Source organism: Brachyhypopomus gauderio, chromosome 9, assembly GCF_052324685.1.
Source record: "Brachyhypopomus gauderio isolate BG-103 chromosome 9, BGAUD_0.2, whole genome shotgun sequence".
In the NCBI taxonomy this organism is placed as follows: domain Eukaryota; kingdom Metazoa; phylum Chordata; class Actinopteri; order Gymnotiformes; family Hypopomidae; genus Brachyhypopomus; species Brachyhypopomus gauderio.
In genome coordinates, this window is record NC_135219.1 from 662,877 (window position 1) to 683,940 (window position 21,064).

At 41.2% G+C, this 21,064-nt stretch overlaps 1 protein-coding gene across 1 annotated transcript; it reads right to left on the reverse strand.

Moving 5' to 3' along the window:
* Positions 1–12,279: 12,279 nt before the first annotated feature.
* LOC143522630 (vitellogenin-like) lies at positions 12,280–19,085 on the reverse strand. The gene is made up of 27 exons (XM_077016353.1): positions 19,041–19,085; positions 18,904–18,924; positions 18,653–18,804; positions 18,285–18,536; positions 18,035–18,196; positions 17,789–17,937; positions 17,550–17,700; positions 17,267–17,424; positions 17,025–17,190; positions 16,807–16,932; positions 16,346–16,564; positions 16,046–16,263; positions 15,863–15,960; positions 15,634–15,758; positions 15,440–15,538; positions 15,207–15,335; positions 14,945–15,125; positions 14,758–14,860; positions 14,486–14,671; positions 14,099–14,355; positions 13,679–14,004; positions 13,521–13,565; positions 13,376–13,429; positions 13,066–13,269; positions 12,816–12,967; positions 12,577–12,715; positions 12,280–12,483 (listed from the first exon to the last, which is right to left on the reverse strand). Exons 1-27 carry the CDS (start codon positions 19,078–19,080, stop codon positions 12,409–12,411), a joined length of 3,987 nt encoding a protein of 1,328 aa, XP_076872468.1. The 5' UTR covers positions 19,081–19,085; the 3' UTR covers positions 12,280–12,408.
* Positions 19,086–21,064: the final 1,979 nt, after the last annotated feature.

Sequence of the window (21,064 nt, forward strand, 5' to 3'; positions counted from 1 at the left end):
GCTGTCGTACTGGATTCAAATCAGTAAGAGGTGTAGAGTGACTTGGCCCACTCTGAGCAAACTGCTCCGCAATGGAATCAACCTGATCCTGACCCAGCCCTAAATCACCATTACTGTTAGTTAACACTTGGGAAGCACCCAAACATTTGTCTCTTAACCTAGGTGATTTGTGCATAGACATAAACCCTCTACCCCTCCCAAAAGTGAAGAAATGATCATCCGCATCAGTGGCATTAAGAAAATTACTTGCCATATTTTTCAACTTATTTCAGTAAAGGTAGGGATTAGCACTTTCACAATCAATGCGAGTGGAAAAAAAAAAGAAAAAAAAATGCACACTTTAACAATGACTGGCAGTCCCTTGTACCTGACTATTGCATTGAAACGTATGGCAAAGAGTTCCGCGGCACTGAAGGGGGTGTGGCCACGCTGTCCTCGTGCTCTGGATCCCTGTAGTCCGCCCTCGCTGAAACTCCGCAGCAACTACGCGGCGATCTGCATCAAGCTGACCAAGAATCACGGAGTCGACGGCACCAATGTAACGACCACTGTTCGGTCACTGAAGCAGTCGGACACAGGGGCTTGCTTTCCACTGTTTATTCTGAAACAGATTTTATCATGCGTTTATCTTCTCTTGCATAAGACGGCTGCAGACATCACAAGCGTCCATCCCAGAGCTCTCACTCGTCTGCTAATTTATGCCGTATAACTGTACAAAACACACGTGATCGTATAGATTGTTCTTACTAAAAACACCGAAATTACAGATGAAAAGCATTTTCTCAATGCACGCAAAATGAACATGTTGTAACACACACAATACACCTACACAATTGTGGAGGGAAAATTGACAAACTAACACACCTGAAACAGATTTTATCATGCGTTTATCTTCTCTTGCATAAGACGGCTGCAGACATCACAAGCTGGGTAATATAAAATAAAATATCAGAAATTATACGTTTAATCAACCTTCGCCGACGAAGCCATCAAACATGGCTCAGGTAACTGGAGCACGTGCGTCGACAATATAGCAAAGTTAACTTTCTCAACTTTTAGTTTTGTTAATCAAATTTACTCACTAAAAAGGGACAATATGTTTATAAAATGTATTCGAAAAGTGTTTTAGGGCTTTTAGCTAGGTATTAACTAAATTATATAATATATTAATGAGAAACTGCAGCAGCTACACACCGTCCATCCCAGAGCTCTCACTCGTCTGATGGAGGTACGGTAACAGCAAAGGGACACAGTCTGCAGTGACGTCAGAGCGAGAAGAGAAAAGCTTCCCAGAACCATTATGAACCGTTTTATAATAATGAAGCCATTTTGGTGAAACTCACTATATTATTATATTTTAACCCTGTTACATTTGGTAACAGCAGAAGAGCAGCATAAGTGCTGCATAATAAGCTTGTTGGTGTTTTAATGTACATATATTGGCACCTTCCACACCTTCAACATTGAGTGATCGTGGTGGTGAGGGTGAGGAAGGAGACCACCCCACATCAATGTAAGTTATAAATATAATGCACAGAAGACAGTTAGGTTAGATGTCTTAGCTAACTAGCCTAACCTAATTATGTTCATGGCGTGATGCAGGATTCACTTAACATTAGCTGGCAATCATAAAGGCGAGGTCACGCGGAGTTGTGTTTTTAGCAACAGTAAGCCGTGTCTCTTCATGCTGACTAATTATGTGCCCATTTTTATAGTGTAGTGTTTTTATAGGGTAAGGGCATTTATTGAGGGTAAATGCAGGACAGTAGGCTCACCCTTAGAACCCGACGGACGGATTTTACGTCCAAAATACACCTCTGCATCAAACCTACGACGTAGGTAACATAGGTTATCTGTTTTTTGTATTCAAAGTGTTAAGCCCAGTTTTTTAAGTTGCTACTTGTTTATACATACAGACCACTTGTATTTGTCTTTGACATCTTTGATTTGTAAGTGATATATAAAAATAATTGATAATCAAACTTTGACGACTTTCTTTAATTAATTCAAAACACAGTACTTGTACTTTTTACTTTCAGTACTTGAGTAATAAATGTTAGAATAAACTACTTGCAATACTTAAGTACAAAAAATGCTGAATACTTCTGTTCTTCTACTTAAGTAAAGTTTTTAAAGAACACTTCAACTTCTACTCAAGTAAATTTTTTGATAGAGTACTTGTACTTTTACTCAAGTATGGGTCTCTAATACTTTATACAACACTGGTCGTAGTCCTGCAGGTTCCAAGTGTCTCTGGTGTCCTGTCCCCCCTGCAGTCCTGGGTCAGCCCACACTGCTCGTGCCGTGGGTGGTGCTGCAGGAGCTCGATGCACTGAAGAGCGGAAAGCTGTCACCAGAGGTGGAGCGCAAGGCGCGGCCGACCGTACGCTACGTCTACGGATGCCTGAAGAACCAGGAGCCGCGCCTGTGGGGCCAGTCCCTGCAGCAGGCCTCGCAGGCAGCCTGTAAGTGCCCCGTAGCAGGTCCTTCAGGTTCTTCTGGTGTAGGATTTACTTATTTAAAATGTTGAGAAATGTAGGAAAGGTTTTGTGGTCTGAATTTCTGCGTTTCACCAGCAGAGGGCGCTGTGGGCTAATAATGTTTTGATTGTGTACTGTCTCAGGTGGTCTGATGATCGAGTGCTCCATTGCTGCCTGTAGTACCAGGCACTGTATCCAGAGGGCTCATCCTGTGCACGTGAGCATGTGCTCCATTCACACACTTTGACCTTTTCTGTAGACCTCAAAACCCACTGCAGTTGAATGTCTAGTCCAGAATGAATGGGTGCATCTCAATTCAGGGGCTGCAGCCCACGAAGTGCGCATTTGTAGGCCGGTTACGTCACTGTGCCGCGACGAAGGCTGTCCCAATTTGTGGGCTCCTTCTTATGCGGCCGACGAATGTAGCCTTCAAAACCCTGAAAACGAAGGATCCTTCGCGTCCCACCATATCCCAGGATTCATTGCTCTATGAACAATAAACAGGCGACATGGCAGAGTCTAGTGTATGGGCTGAAGAATTCGTTTTTAAATGTAGGTATTTTTTAAATATGGAAATTTATACTGCAATGAGATGCTAAATAACATGCCAATTATTAATGATATTGCAGGTAAACCTGTGCTTTGAGTATTTACTAAAGTGTATCGTTAAAAAAAAAAAACATTACAGTCAGCTCTCAACCTTAAATACATGAATGGCCTGCGTCGACGGATAATGCCTAGTTCTTCAATAAAAATAAACAATAAAAACAGAAAAAAAATGTGGTTTCTGCCTCCATTTTGTCGGACAGCTCGCTAACGCATATGTAACACGTATGTAACGGGGCAGAGCGTGGTCATGCAAACATACGTCTTGCAAAGTCTAGACTGTCTCATTTAACAGCCGTGAGATGCAGCCTACCCGATCTTCGAAGTGTGTGGCCTCCGTGCACTATATTGTTATTCCTCATACTTCTTCGTATTATTATTAGTCTTCATGTCCAGTTTTCTGCAATTAATGCGGCCCGAACTGCTTAACGTACAGACTCCGTTCAAACTGGGTTTCTAAGGTCTCGGCTCTGACAGGCGTGCTGTCAGATATCAGATTATAACTGCCAGTTAGAGTGTGTGCTGGCATGAAAAATGATCAAAAATCCCCTGGATAAACTGCTGTAAAATCCTTACAATGCTTACTGCGTTATACTTCTTCAATGTGGCCATGAGAGAACTACTGATGAGCATAAGTTCAAGTTCCTTTGAGATGGTACCTTAATTCCTAGCTCCTCTGTTATATTTTAACTATTTATAGTAGGTCTAATTACAATTCAGGTTGTTGTAAAATAGAATGTGTAAATGATTTATCCAAAATGACTGTCATGAAGTAAGCGGCACTGGCTTTCATGTACGAAAGTGTTAATGATGCTGTTTTACGTCAGGGGCGGAGTCATGTAATTTTATGGGGAATATGTCCTTAGCTTTTGGTGTGATTTAAGTTTGAGGGATTAAAACCATCTGAGGTCATTATTACGATCGAAATCTCTGACCAATACTATTCTCACCTTTAACGGTTAGTCAAAGTCAAATTTATTTATATAGCGCTTTTCACAAAACATGTTGTCACAAAGCAGCTTTACAATTATGAAATGAAATGAGCCATATTTTGTCAATTGTGATTTTTACACCCCAATCGAAATTTGTCCTCCACTTTTAACCCATCTGTGCAGTCAGAACACACACACACACACACTAGTGATTACTAGGGGGCTGTGGATCAAACGTGCCCAGAGCGGTGGCCAGCCCTAGCCCGGCGCCCGGGGAGCAGTTGGGGTTAGGTGCCTTGCTCAAGGGCACCTCAGTCATGGCCTGTCTGGGAATCGAACCCACGACCCTCCGGTCACAAGGGTCACAATATATATATACAGTGGGTTGCAAAAGTATTCATACCCCTTGAACTTTTCCATATTTTGTCACATTACAACCACAAACATAAATATATTTCACTGGAATTTAATGTGAAAGACCAACACAAAGTGGTATACAATTGTGAAGTGGAAGGAAAATTATACATGAATCAAAACATTTTTTACAAATAAAAAACTAATAAGTGCGACGTGCAAAAGTATTCAGCCCCATTTTCCCTGAGTGCAACCAATTGCATTCAGAAGTTGCCTGATGACTTCTAATGACTCAAAAGGGTCCACCTGTGTGTAATCTAATCTCAGTACAAATACAGCTGCTCCGTGACGGCCTCAGATGTTGGTTAAGAGAATATTGGGGAGCAAACAGCATCATGAAGTCCAAAGAACACACCAGACAGGTTAGGAATATGGTTTTGGTGAAGTTTAAAGCAGGCTTAGGTTATAAAAAGATTTCCCAAGCTTTGAACATCTCACGGAGCACTGTTCAATCCATCATCCGGAAATGGAAAGCGTATGGCACCACAGTAAACCTGCCAAGACAAGGCCGTCCACCTAAACTTACAGGCCGAACAAGGAGATCACTGATCAGAGAGGCAGCCAAGAGGCCCATGGTGACTCTGGATGAAATGCAGAGAGCCACAGCTCAGGTGGGGGAAACTGTCCACAGGACAACAATTAGTCGTGCACTACACAAATGTGGTCTTTATGGAAGAGTGGCAAGGAGAAAGCCATTGTTAAAAGAAAACCATAAGAAGTCCCGTTTGCAGTTTGCCAGAAGCCATGTTGAGGACACAGCAAACATGTGGAAGAAGGTGCTTTGGTCAGACGAGACCAAAATTGAACTTTTTGGCCACAATGCAAAACGCTATGTGTGGCGGAGAAATAACACTGCACATCACTCTGAAAACACCATCCCCACTGTCAAATATGGTGGTGGCAGCATCATGCTCTAGGGGTGCTTCTCTTCAGCAGGGACCGGGAAGTTGGTCAAAGTTGATGGGAAGATGGATGGAGCCAAATACAGGGCAATCTTGGAAGAAAACCTGTTGGAGTCAGCAAAAGATTTGAGACTGGGGCGGAGGTTCACCTTCCAGCAGGACAACGACCCTAAACATAAAGCCAGAGCTACAATGGAGTGGTTTAAAAAAAAGAATATTCATGTGTTAGAATGGCCCAGTCAAAGTCCAGACCTAAACCCAATTGAGAATTTGTGGCAAGATCTCAAAACTGCTGTTCACAAACGCTCTCCATCCAATCTGACTGAGCTTGAGCTGTTTTGCAAGGAGGAATGGGCAAGAATTTCAGTCACTAGATGTGCAAAGCTGGTGGAGACATACCCTAAAAGACTTGCAGCTGTAATTGCAGCAAAAGGTGGCTCCACAAAGTATTGACTCAGGGGGGCTGAATAATTTTGCACATCACACTTTTCAGTTTTTTATTTGTAAAAAAAATGTTGATTCATGTATAATTTTCCTTCCACTTCACAATTGTATACCACTTTGTGTTGGTCTTTCACATTAAATTCCAGTGAAATATATTTGTTTGTGGTTGTAATGTGACAAAATATGGAAAAGTTCAAGGGGTATGAATACTTTTGCAACCCACTGTGTATATATATATATATATATATATATATATATATATATATATATATATATATATATATATATATATATATATGTATATTATATGTGTCCAGGTTAGTGCAAAAAACCACCCTGTCTCTGTCCCCGGTCCTGTCCAGTCCCGATTACGCCGCCCCAGCGACCCCGTCGACGTTTGCTCCAGGCGGATCCTTGGCTCCCAAGTTCCCTGGGTCCTCCTCAGCGCTCCTGTCCCTGCAGCTCGGAGGGGATCGCCCACGGCTCCAGTCCCTGCTGCCCGCCAGCGGTCCCCGCCTGTCCCCGCTACCCATCAGGTCCCCTCATGTCCCCGGTCCCTTACCCATGACCGTCTAGTCCGGCCCCTGACCCTGTCTCTGTCCCCGGTCCCGTCCCGATGACGCCGCCCCGGCGACCCCGACCACCCCGGCTCCCGATGACACCACACCGGGGACATCTCCTCCAGGCAGATCCTCGGCTCCCGAGTTCCCTGGGTCCTCCTCAGCGGTCTGGGCCCCGACTTTCCGGACGGGGCCACCCATGGCTCTAGTCCCTGCTGCCCGTCAGCTGGTCCCGCCGGCCCCCACGGCCTGCCGGCCGGGCCCTCCAGCCCCTATTGAGACTGCTTTGCCCACCTGTGGGCAGGAGACGAACACTGCTCCAGTTTTTTGTCCCCATACCAACCCTTATTTGTCCTTATCCTCGTTCCTGTTGTTGCCATGTTCTGTTCCTGGTTTTCTGCTGGTCCCTGTCCCTGTGTGCGTACTTGTTCATGTCCACATGCCTGTTCTGGTGTCTGTGTCTGGTGTGTTGTTCCAGGTCCCTGTCCCCGTTTCGGTCCCCCATATTGTTACCCACTTCGTCCCCGTCCATGTCTCCATGGCCTTCCACCTGCTGTTCTCAGGTGCCAGGTCCCATCATGTGTCCGGTCCCGTACCCATGACCCTGTCTAGTCTGGTCCTTTCCGTGTCGGACCTTGTCTTTGTCCCTGGTCCTGTCCGGTTCCCAGGCCTTGGCCTGTTCCCCCTCCCCGTCCCCCCCTGGATTTGCCTGTTGTCCCTGCCCCTGCCTTGCCCCTCTTCTGCGTCCCGGTTGTTGTGTCCCCGTTGTCCCCCCCGTCTGTTTTGGCATGCCCCGGTGTTGCACGCCTTGAGGGGGGGTTATCTCACGCCAGCCACCGCCCTCCTCCCTTGTCCCGCCTTGTTTCCCCGTCTCCATAGTTCCCTCCGTCTGCCACGCCCCTGCCCTCAGTGTTCTCAGCTGTGCTGAGCTTTCGTTCTCGTTTCCCTGTCCCATGCTTCCTCGTCGGTGGTTGTCTGTGTTGCTTTGTTTCCCTGTTGGCCTTGCTCTCGCCTTCTTTGTTTCTCTGTTTCTTACGTTTGCATATTCCTGGTTTCCCCTTCCCATGTGATTCTATGTCTTTCTTATTTAGTATTTAGTTTAAGTACTCCTCGTTTCGATGCCCATAGTTGTAAGCCTGCCTCTTTGTTATTTGGTTAAGTTTAGTGTATTGTCCTGTCTACTTAGTTGTGTCTAGTCATTGTAATTCCCTGTTCCGATGTTTAGTTTTCTTTATTAAATATATTTTTTACTTCCTGCACTTGCGTCATCCTTGTCCTCAGTTAAAACACTACACATGATATAGGCCTCTCATTAACATAATTATCTGTAATTACTGAAGTGATGCGCTGGTGACAGATTTGTTACGTCCACTGATGATTTTAAACTATCGATTGGTCAATTCTGTATTATTAAGAGAGAGAGCTACTACTTAAATTAAGATATGACTGGTCAACGTCAAATGGGAAAGAAATTCTTAAACACAGGATTTCTTTATTCCGCGATCCTTAGATAACTGGTAATTAATTTACTCTTAAATCAATTCGCCAAATAGAATTTGTAGGGGTTTTAGTTATGGGATTTAACTAACCTACCTGCTTGCCTACAACCAAGGATGGAAATAGGTGCAGAAGAAGGATTGACGTGCATAAAACTTAAAAAATATCTGACTCCAAATTATAGTTGTTAAGAATCTAAAAGAACTGACTTCTCAAATAGATCAGTGCAGGTTACAGTATATACCTAACCAACTTTATAAAGTACCTTGCTTAGCCTGCTTTGTCAGAGGTTTATCATAAACATGCGCAGCAGATGGGATACTTTAGAGGGAATTGGTATTAGCATTGATTTACCTTTTAACTGATACTAACAATGAGCTCATCTGGCCCAGTATAGCTATAACCAAGGAAAACCGTGGTTACACAATTAACCAGATTTATTCCATAACCAACAAAATATAAAACAATAACCATACTAGATTAAAGTAACAATAATAGCTCGTGGAAACAGATACCAACCGGTGCAGACTGCCTCACGGAGAAGAACCCAGAAAAGCAAGAAGAGGAGCCCCAAAGAGGTTGAAAGAAAAGCAAGAGCCCCCTGCACCCACAAACTTCTCCTTTTATACCCCCACAGCATCTCAAAGGGACAGCAGTCACAAAAACCAGGTTAACCAATGGGAATCAGGTTGCTGGTAAAGACACAGAGTTGCCAACTCTCACGCATTGAGCGTGAGACACACGCATTTGACCGTTTTCACACGCTCTCACGCCACACTTCCGATATCACACGCCGAAAAAAAATATCCAGTTTATTTACCTCAGATCCACATATATGATTCAATACGCTACTAGTTCGCTAGCTCTGGCGCCATCCACCGGCGATATAACACTGAATCTGTGTCCATTTTACGTTCAGTCACTCGTGAAGCTTCACCGGTTTCCTCCCTTTTTAGCATGCACATAAAAACACTAATAGCGCCCCTTGTGGAGGATTTTGAAAATTACTAAATTGTTAATCATGAATGAGGCATTAACAGTTAACTCCACAAGGTACATCAAATCTAAAACGTCTTGGGATAACATAGTTTACAAGCACTTGATTAATCAGTTGCATGTCTCCATTTTCTCTACTACAGACTAAAGGTGGACCAGCAGATGAGATTCTCTGATATGTCTGCCCCAAGCATGAAAAGCTCAAAGACAGAGGAAGCCCAAAGTACTGGGTTTTCAGGTGAGATTTAGTGTGGTAATATTTTACTAAAGACGTAATATGTTACAGTTATTCATTGCTCTCAGTATAATTTTCTATAATTGATCAAATCAGATTTGCCATTCGATGATGTGAATGGTGAAGATGACGAGAGGGACAGTTTTCCAGAACTTCCCACCAAACAGATCTCATCATTGGCTATCAAAATCAGAGGGAAAACATCATTCCCGACTCTCTGGAGATTAAGGAGTTTATAAAGCGAAGACGCCGTGGTGAAAGGACTGAGGTTGTGCCAATTCGTGTCTCACAGAGGAGCTTAACTCGTGAAAGTTTGATCAAGCTGTGCTCTGCACATGCAGAGAGACTCCTTGGAGACACCAAGCCACGAATCTCCCCAATATTCACAGAGCAGCTGGTCTCCAAAAGATGGTGTGGCAATATTTTGGAAGAATGGTGAAAATAAGGAGGGAAACATCGTTCAGGACCTTCCCACCAACCTGCTCTCAATCACTACCAAATACCCAGAGTTAAAATCATCCCTGATTTACCAGTCGCTGCTTCAAGAGTCGAGGAAGCCAAGACCACATTGTGAAAGGGTCGCGGAAAAAATTATTCTCTGCAGTGTAAATTAGAAAGGCATCTGGAAAAAAGTTGACGTGCGGCTTGAGAAGAAATCTCGCCGGCAGTTCAGGTCGCTCAGATCCAAGGTATCTGTTTAATTCTTTAAAATGTCTTACATTCATTCCCAGTCACACTGTTAGCTGTAGATTTTGCTCTTTTGAATGTTTACAGTTTTTCTCAGTCGATTCGGTTCATTTCTCAGATCAGAATTGAAATTCTCAAAACTGTTCATTCAGTCTCCACATCTCCTTGTCACTTGTGCACATCATAATTGCATTTCTCCTTGTGTTTAACATTTTGCAAATATATATACAACCTACCGACACCCACACCAACACCACCCCTGACTTTGCCGACAAAATCTCACTCTGCACCGAAATCAAAACGTCAGAGCCCTGGAGGGTGGTCAATTTAATAACGGTTCGGATCTATCATTTCCAACGCCTTTGAATGAATGGAAGAGTCTGGAAGTATAATACTGACTGAAATGGTGATTCAATGACACAATGCTGCTATCTACAGGGCGGAATGGGTATAAAGTATTGTGAGATAATTATACAATTAGAGAACTCTGGCAAACAAGATGAAATCTACTATGTCCTATCATTGCGGAGGTGTTATCATTATAACAATATCAGTATGTGTAATTATTTTCTAATGTATTTAATTAGTTAATCGATTAGTTTGATAGTTTATAATCAATTATAGTTTTTTATTGTAGGTTTGTATATATTAAGTTATCTGTATAACTTACATTGATCATTTATTGGCACCATTCTTCACATAAATGGAGTATAGTTAACTAAATATTATTAACTTGGTTAAATAAAAAAGTAAAAAAATGTAATTAGGCTAGTAAATGTGTATATAGAATAGCTAGCTACCTAGATTGGGCTAATCACCATTTTCTTTTCGTTTTACATACGACATTGAAGCTAAGGTAAAATGCTTCACGGTAAGTTAATTTCATGGTTTACGACAACCTGCTAGCTGTTTAATCCTTCCATTTACAATTTTGTCCCAATTCATGTAATCATGGTGTACTTATAAATACCACACAGGGTTCAATTAAAAATTCTTCTTCTTATTATTATTATTATTTGTGTTTCTACTATTTGTATGTAAAGCATCCTTGGGGATTCGGAAAGGTGCTATATAAGTGGAATTTATTCTTTTTATTTTTATTATAGTGCTCAAAAGTACCCTCTCCAATTTTTAACCGGGTTTTAGGATTCACAAGTAGATTGCTGTTTGAAGACCCGAGAGACCTGACTGGAACAATCATTTCAGTAAGGTAAAGAGCAGCAAAGCCATGAGTGTCACGGAACAGCTCCAGACCCCTCCTTTTGGGCATGTGTTAATGTCATCTACATCTGGTTATGTACGTGTATGTATGTCCGTGGGTGTGGTTGTATATGAGCGTGTTCATCTGTCTCACCTGTGGCTCATCTAGTGATCACTTGGGGCTTATGTAGTTCGTCTATTTAATGTGCGTTCGCGCAACGTCTCGTGTTTGTCTTTGTCAAATGCCAATGTCTATGTTTCGTGTTCAACGAGTTGCTGTGCGCTATGCGCGCTGGATGTTTCGTGTGTGAATAAACGTGTGTGTGTGTGCCAACACGCTTGCCTCGTCCTCAGTGTTACAATGAGGACGTTTAAAATCCATCACCAGAACCTTAAAATCAATTCTAAAACTGACAGGTAAGCACTGCAGTGGAGTGCAGGTGTAATATGATCCATCTTTCTCTTGTGTGTCAGGACCCTTGCAGCAGCTTTCTGAACTCGCTGTAGGTGTGAAATTGAGCTATTTGGGAGAGCATGATTTGATGCTCCAATTAATTACCAATGTTTCTAAGAACCTCAGTACAAACTCCCCAGACCATATGAGAGAACATATGAAAATAACATTAGGAAGAAGCTCATAAGGCCCTATCAAAGAAGCTACAACAGATAGTGGATGTCTGTGGGATGTACAAGCACCTAAGGCCCTATAACTCTGGTAAACAGTAACTGGTAAACAGGGTTGAATAAACACTCCCAATGCCTAATAAAAAGAAGTCTCTATGAAGTTGTGTCTACCCTCAGAATGTGGTGAGTAGTGCTCAAGACACCACGGGGCGCCAACACATGTGATCTGCAAATCATGTCATCACACGGGGGAATGAGGTTGTAAGAACATGGAGTCATACGATACGATTCCTATTGAGTCAACGTATCAGTATATCAGCAAATAGATGCAGTTGGAGAGAAAAGTGTAAAGTTGTTCATTAAATTGCGTAGCCACTGTTTTCTTTGTTCCTAGAGTAATATTCCTTTAGCTTGTGCCTTTTTTGAGCTCTTGTCCTTTTGTGTGCCCTTTTATAAAGTGATGTAGGCTATTAATTGTTTGTGGTAATATGGTGTGTGAGGTTTTGCATTTTATTCCCTTTTTTACCTATTGAACTGGTACTTGAGGCATGGTCATAGTATAATTGAAATCTACTGGTGGTCTTCTATAACTCATAGTGGTGTAGTCCTGATCTGAGTTTGAGTGAAGAAAATACTGAAGGCTATGAGCATACATCAGTACAATCAGTACAAAAAAAACCAGAAAATACACAATAGACATAGTTTTCTTTTGGGATGCTGTTTATTTATTTTACATGATGATTTACTTTGTTACATTCTAATTAAATAGGCCTTTTTGAGCAATTTTGCAATAATGGCACACATACCTAAGATAGATATAAGATGTCTATCTTATAGTGCAGCATGTTGATCATAGTCATGGGACAGGCAAATCGGAAGAGGCACATTTTTCCTTGACAGTGTCATCTACAATTAAGAATGAACAGCATTTAAAATAATAAATACATTAAAGTATTGAAATATCACATTGTGCTATGCCATGAAGAGAATGTTTCTCACCTTTGGACACCTGAAAACAATGTTTACAGAGTCCTTATCTGAAATAGAGACGATCAAGACAATCTGTCTGTTCTTGTTATTGGTTGTGTCAACAGAAATTCCAACCAAAGGAGCTACCACTGTAATGTAGTCTGATGTCCTAATGTAGGAAAAACAAAGAGGAAAGCAAAGAAAAAAGTAAGTGTGATTCAGTTTATCACAGTGAAAGACATTTGTTGTTTTGATCTTCATTAATGTACCTCTTGGTGTAGATGCTGAGAATGTTCAGGATTTCTGGGAGTCTTTCCCACTTCAACTTCAAACGGGCAGCAAGTTTTGACTCATGCAGGCCGGTCTCAATTTTGGCATGTACAGAATATTCCTGGCAATCTACACCCCACGCAAGCTTGGCCTAATGGGAAAGAGTCATGCTCAATTGAAGTTCTATACATGTACATTAGCAAAAGTTGGTGTCTTGTCTTGAAAACTGCTACAGAAAGCCAGACTTACAGCGATTTTATGCTTGCTTGGCAGAACACCATCAGCACAGATCTTCCATTTGTCATTTTGGGCAGTTGAGGAAAACACAATCTGGACTCTTGAAGTGGACTTGTCCAAGTAAGCAGCAAGCTGATATCCCAGTGCACGGTCAGTTCTAACAGCACGAGCAATGATGGCAAAGGCAGGTGGAACAGAATCTCCAAGTAATTTAGCCTAAAAATGTAAAGAGACCCTTTAGCACTTAAAGTGGTTCTCATGGACCTAAAATTTTGCCTTGTGTTGGTCATATTTAAAATCACAACATGAGACTTTGTGGTACCTGTTTCTCAAAACTGGAGCTGCTGGTCCCTGCCACTTCCTCTAAGGCCAAATACTGCCACAAAAGCAGAAAACTCATTATTTAATACATTTGTCAGTTTAGGCACTGCATTATTAAATCTTTAAATATTTTTATGTTTGAAAACCTTGTTCTTATGGAATTGCTGGAAGCTTCCACGTGTAGAAGTGGCCTAGGAAAAAATAATGAATGACTCATAAGATTGTTTCTGTAGAAGGTCAGAAATAAAAATAAGCACTGGAAGACCACATACATCCTGAAATCAGTGATTCACTCTAAACTTACCTCAGATGTGCGAGCACTGGATGAACTACTGGAACTACTGGAACTACTGGATATCTTGGAACTACTGGAACTTCTGGATCTCTTGGAACTACTGGAACTGCTGGAATTGCTGGGACTCTGATTGCTGCTGATTGAGGAAGAGGAGCTCGATGAGCTTGACCCGATGTTCTTCAGTCCAGCCTTCAGCATTTCCCTCAGCCTCAACAGGATGTTACTTTCTTCTGAGCCTTCATCTTGAACAAGGCTAATTCCTTTACTCAGCTTTTCAGCTGCCTCAGGACCAAGTTGGACCTCAAGCTCCAGTCTTTCAAGGGCAGGGCCATCAGCTAAAGTGAACATGAGAGTAAGTTTCCCATATTTTTATTCCTATAGGTAAAACATCACAACAGATCTTATTCATGATTTATACTGAGAAATTACCTTTTGACACTGAAATACGAACTGTGTGGTGTCCAACAATGTAGTAAATAAGATCGTTGTGAATAAAGCCAGCGTTGCGGAAGGAAATGTCTAGGCATGCCCTCGTGCGAATTTTGGGGATGACACCACACAATGTCCTTTGAAATGAAGTTGGGAACCAAGTGGGCTGAGCATCTGAGGGTGCTGGAGGTGCCAGAGACACAACCCTCTGGCTAGGGAGGTCCTCAACGTTCCTGGCTACAGCCACAGTCTCAAAGCTGTTGGAGCAGGTTACAGTGACAAATCAAAGCTGACGATATGCAAGATCTAAATGGAACTTATTACCTGTTTTATTAAATGCTTTATGTTTTTTAGAATAAAAATACAATAAAGAGATTCTTCCATTACCTAATGGTTGCAACATGATCGGGACATGCCACAGGTACAAGCTCCACCTTGAAGTTATTCTTTGGAAGTTCAGCTCTTACACTAAGTTTTCCTGGCACATTTATATGGATCTTTCCTTTGGCTATTGCGGCAGCCTGAATGAAGGCAGTGTTCACTCCAATTACAGCAAATGTCTGCATGACAATACTGAAAGAAAAAACAATGGGAACATTTTGATGGTGTTTTACTGGCTTGTATTCTGACTCAATTGAAACGTGTCTGTGGTACTGTACCTTGGTCTGGCCTCAGCATGCAGCTCAACATTAGTCTTCCTCAAGTGGTCAAGAGTGATGGGCTCTGTTTGCTTATGTAAATGAGGTGTGATGGTTGCCTGAACTAAAAGATATCAAGGAACACCTTTAATCGAACAGAACTAATGACGTGCATTAGCCAGGATGTGATGTTGAAGTGAAGCCCTACCATTGATAGATGCTGCAGCAACAGCAGCAGTGTAATGACTGAACTCCATCGGCAGACCAACAGCAGTGGGAAGGATGCGACGCACCTCAGCTGGCATCATGGGCTTGGAGTACTGGACATCAATCCCAATCTGAAGTGCCCTAACAATCTCCCTCAGGTATTCACGTTTCCCTGTAGCAACCTCCACAGAGCGAATGACAGATTAGTTTTGGCACGTAAATAATCATTACTTTTTGAATAAAAGAATTGCATAATTAAGTACCTGTGCTGCTTGTTCCATGACACTTTCAATTAGGTGTTTGTCAATTTGGCCAAAGGCAATTTCTTGTCCGAGGAGTTTGACGTACATGGAAGCCAGTGGCTGATTTGTTGGCAACAAATTTCTCCAGTCCTTCAATTTGGAGAGGAATAACAGAGTAAGTAAATATATGATGAAGTAGATACAGATTAAACTATTGAAATTCATTGAATTCAATGTTAATGTTGTCTTCTTGCCTTCATGATGTGCTTTATCTTGGTCATCCAGTCGGTGTTCTCATTACCAGCTTGGATTTTCGTCACAACTTGCTGGAGTCCCTCTGTTCTCACACCAACCTGGATGAAAGAATAAGTGGTCATTTCAGTTGTAGAATAAGAAATCTCACCATTTAAATGAGTGCACTGACACCCTCAAACAGTGCGCGTCCTACCTCAAGAACATCAGAAGCAGCTCCAGCCAGGTAGGCACGTGATTTTGCCACTACAGCTCTGGGCACGATGTTGGCACCATCATTGATGATGAAAGCGCTAGCAGCAGCACCAAGCATAACAGGAGCTTTGAAGGTAAAATAAACATTTATTCCTCAGCGATAAAATCATTTACATATTTAACTGTAATTTACCGTCTTTGGAAAAATAGCAAAGCTCTTTAACACTTACACAAATAAACGTCAGCACGGAAGGCTCTGCTGAAACGGAAGCTCAGTCTGTCCAGTCTGGGACTTAAGATTCTGATGGCAACATTAGCTGCAGCAGCCCTGTAAGATTCACAGTAGTCATTTCTGGGTTGCAGTTTAAAGTTCAACAATATAAGTTATAATTTGAAAAGTGAGACATTCTTACACATTGACGAAATCAGGGGCCATGCTTCTTGTCAGAGACTTCATGTGAGAGTAAGTAAAGCTGGTGACTTGCATGCTGGGTTCCTTATCCAAGGCATCAGCAATAGTGGACATAAGAGCTACTGAAGGCTTGGTATCAAAGAGCAGAATACAGGCAACCATACGCAGTTCAGGATGAAGAGTCTTATCCATATACAGTTGAAGTGCCACCGTCTGGACCTAAAACAGAGCAATTAGACTGAGCTCCAGGTTGAAAATGTGCTAAAATGCATATTATGATCAATCATCATGGGATGCTTACCATGTTCGGTTCTGTCTTGGCAATTCTCCTAAGGGCCAAGATGGCATTATCTTTCACTTTCATGGGTAAATTTGCAGCTGCAGATCCAAATCCTGGGAGGAGTTTCATGATGGGCTTAATGCTAGATGGGTGGCCTGCATTGCCCAGAACCTTCAGTGCCAGGGTGAGTTCATGCATATCGGCTCTGGAAGTAGCCTCAGCAACAATGTCATGGATCGGCTGAGGAGAAAAATTCAGAGATGAAATGTGTTTGTTTTTAGACCACGTCCATTAGAATGAATGAACATTTACATGCAAATGTTCATCACACTGAACAGTGTATTTCTTTCCTCTCTTTAACTCAGATCATGTTTCCAAATTACGGTTGTCTACATTGTTATATTTGATACCATTTGATACCTATTAAGAAAAGTAATTGAATCTAAAGGAGATGATTTATACACATAAATCAGACGTTTTACCTTCAGGAGATCAGCAGGACATGAAGGAACTTCAGCACAGTATCTGGCAATCATGGAACCATAGCCCAGCATGATCAACTCACGCAGCATTGGAATCGATTTGATTTTTGGGTCCAGAGCCAGACTCTGTCCAACATAGCAGAAAGTCAGAAGGTTTTTTAGCATTTATAAGTGTCAGCTGAACTTCATTTACCATAAGGATAAAAGTATCTACTCACAGCAGTCATGCGGAGAGTGTCAGGATTAGCCTTGACCATGTGCAAAGTGAACAGAAGGCCCTGGATGAGTTCTGGCTTGGTTAGCTCATCAGCTTGGAACTTGTGATTGATGAATTTCAAAGCTACTGGTGTACCAATAACAGGTATCGTATCCAGAATCCATCGTCTACCAGAAGAAGAGTTTTAGAAAAGCACAAATCACGCTGCACTGTATTTCATTGAAATGTTCTAAGGAATTTTACCTGTAATCAGGCTTGGTCTTGTACTGAGCCCAAATGGCCACAATATCATCCATAGTTGCAAAACGCAGGAGTTGCACAAGCTGAACATACTTCAAAGGAGCGTCGTCATGGACTTTATTTACATTGTTTTCAACCAGATGCTTCAAGACCTCCACAATCTGAAAGTAAGGGAAAAAGTTTTGATGGGATAAAAAAAATGACACTTGTAAAAGAACAAGATGTTTCTTTCAGAAAGATTCATGAAAACATATTCATGCATGTTAATGTACATGAGCAATGATACCTGAGCCTGTACATTGTTGATCTTCAGAAGCTGAATAGGGGTTTGAAGTATCTCAGTGCCAAACTCGTAACGTAGGTTTCCACGGGCTGAATACTGGTCAGTGCTAGGAGCGGTGGGCTTGTTCTGCACCTCCAGTAAGTTCAACGTTTGGCTGGTGTGGAAAATTACTTTTTAGATTTTTCATACAATATTTTATCAATGCAGTGACAGGATGGAAAATACGAGACGATAGATCGTACTTGGCTCTCATCTGTGCTGCTCCATTAAGTGTATTGAATGCTGAAAACTCATGGACCTCTTCAACTCTAGCCTCAGAGACCACAGGTTGAGCATCAATGAACTTCATGTCGTACGTGTAGGTTGCAGTTCCAGTCTGACTCTTAAGTCTCTGTGATGAGAACAGAATGAGTTCTAGAAGGTGTACACTTTACCAGTTTTAATGCTCACTTAAAAATACTGAACCCATTGATAATGTTTGATCTCACCTGCTGGCATTCAACACATGTCTCAAGATAGGCCAAACCGATATCCTTGATCACCCTTTCATGGCAATCGGTCAGGTCTTTGGACTTGGTCACAGCAATGTGATTGGTTCTTCCATCTTCTCTGATCATGTAATGGGTCTTGCAGACACCCTGAGTTCCATCCTTGGAAAATGAAATGATTTGAGCTGAGATGGTGGATCAGAATGTGACTGAAACATCAAGAGATATTAAAAGAAATGTGTTCTCGTACCTCGTGCAGTTCATACACGTGCTGGGTCTTCTTCAGGTTGAGCTGAAAGATGTTGAGGATACCTCTGTGCAGGTTCAGAACAGTAGATGAAACTCCAGCAGGGGCAAATACTTTTCCAACCACACCATTAGAGTACTCAAATTTGATGGGAGTTACAAGCTGACTCTTCAGTGCTGAGGTGAGTTTAGTGGCAGGAGTGAAAGAATCCTCAGGCCAGACACCAGAGTACTCAAAGAGCTTGGGTTCCAAGAGCTGAACACAAAAGGATCCCAAATCTTTGTTAGAGTTTCTTAAAAGCACAAACTAGCCATGCATGCGTTGATGACATAGCCACAGTTCCTATTTCATGCAATGACAAATTATTTTACCTTCAGGACGCATATGTTCTGAGCCGTAGAACTGATGAGAACTTTGCTGCTGATTTTCACACCAGCCTTGGCCAGGCCCTCCTGAGGCACACCACCCAAGATCCGACCCTCATAGTTGTACACAAAGGTCTTACCGGCAACAAAGTCTGGAACTTATGAAATACATTTCATCTTTGAAATACCTTAAATAATAATGTCTGAGTGTGTCTAAAATGAGAATAACCTCATGTTTATAAAAAAAAAACACTTACCTAGGTTAATCTGTTGACTTGCTAAATGAAGTAAGAAAATAATAGATAAATAACCATTTTACAAAGATGTGCAGCTCGAATACAGATTCCAATTAATGTTTCTGAGGAAATGAAACCATTATCTGATAATAACTTACCCACAAGGGCCACAGTCAAGGCAAGCACAACAGCTTTCATGGCTGGTTAACCAGTGCTGGATCCTCAGAGCGGGTGCCTTTTTATATCATCAGTTTTGATGAGTAAAGAGTTGTTTTCAAATGAATTATTAACTCATGAATCCCAATTGAGATGGTCATGATGCATGTTAAGCAACTTACACAAATCAATTATTTTAAGGTCAGGATCACCTGGTCTCATGTCATTTTGAGAACAATGTCCACATTTAAAGTACATTTGAAAAGTTTATTGTGTTTTAAAATAATATATTGAGAGAAACATTTGGTTTTTGAGGGAGTTTTGCTTTATGGTATTTTTTGTCATATATATTAGAGTAGTAATGATAATCCAAGTAAGCCTTTATAAGAAGTCCAAAGTATATGTACTAAATTGTGGTCCTCAAAAACGATCCCTGGTGTTTGTCATGTACCTGCATTAGAAAATGCCAAAAGTGTTAAAAACTAGAAGAATATGAAAATGTAATGTGTTGGCATGCCCAAACCCTTCACTTTAACTGTATATTTAAGACTATACTATGGAATGCAAGTGAGAATATTGAATTTGTTTACATAACTCTTAATAATATCAGCAAGTATGTACAAATGTAATTATGTAAGCAAAATTTATAATTTCACTATTTGTCAAATACATGTTGTACATGAATATGACCAATGGAGATTATATGGATACGGATGATATGGATAGCATTGAATAAAAAATGCAGCAGGCTTTGGACACCTAAATACAAACCCACTGTAATTGTACCTGTACTGACATTTACATCTGTAAATTTTCATTGGAATGTCAGGTTCATGTGCATATGCAAGATACACAAAACGTAGTGTTACGTGTAAGTAAAGTAAGTAAAGGTAAAAGTAAGTTAGAAATTTGAAAAAAAGTCATATTGTTAAGTTTGATGTCTGTTTCCACTGTAAGCGAAATTCCAAAAACTCATATGCAGTGTGAAAGATAACCTGGCTCATGACATGACCTGGGATAATGTGACCCAAACCTCACCACTGCTCTGTTCTCTGGCCTTGGAATACAGTGTTTGTCAATTCAATTTTTATGTCCATTTTTTTAAAATGTTGCTTTAATCTTGACTATTAACACAAAGACAGTCTCCTCTGTGTAATTTATAAATTCACGGTTTAATTATTTATTCCTAAATTGAAAGAAGGATTGATGCCATATTGTATTTCACACATGGTTTTTATTCATTCTACATCTAAGATTTTTGGTTTTTCATGGTAAATGCATTAAATATTATTAATGCAGTAAGGGATCTATGAATTTGTTTTGGTCATGACCTTGTTTCATTTTCTCGAGAGCTCTGTAATCTAGGACAGGGGTTCTCAACTGGTCTCAGCCTGGGCCCCACATTTTGTCATTGTCATTAAGTCGCAACCCAGTTTTATACAGTACAAATGTTATAACAAATTAAAAGGGTAAACAAGGTTAAACACCATCATAATATACAAACTAATAAGCATTGCAACACTCTGGATCTCTGCCATCCAACATGCCTGATGTGTTTCTCTTCCTTGTAACTCTGGTTAAGTTGGCTTCACGTTCACATATTCGGAATTAGACACGTTATTTTAAATGTACTACTGTCACCATCTACAAATTAATTTAATATGGACAAAAGTGGCGGTCGTAAAGGCTCCAGAGTACTGCAACAATTTCAATAGTTTTTAAATGATCCTTCATAAGATAAAAACAAGTTGTATACATATTAAGTGCACATTTTGTCAAATATCTCAATAGCTTTTAAAATGTCCATCATAGGAGCATAAAACAAGTTATAGTACATTAAGTGCATCCTAATCAACAACCTTGTTTTGTGGACTTATGATAGACAGTTTAAAAGCTTTTTAGTTGTAGGTTATTTAGGATGCACCTAATGTAATACTACTACTTTGGTGGTCTTAGATGGACTGTTTAAAAGGTATTGAAATTATTGCAAAAAACAGAGTGTGCAGTGCTCTGGGGCCTTTACGAC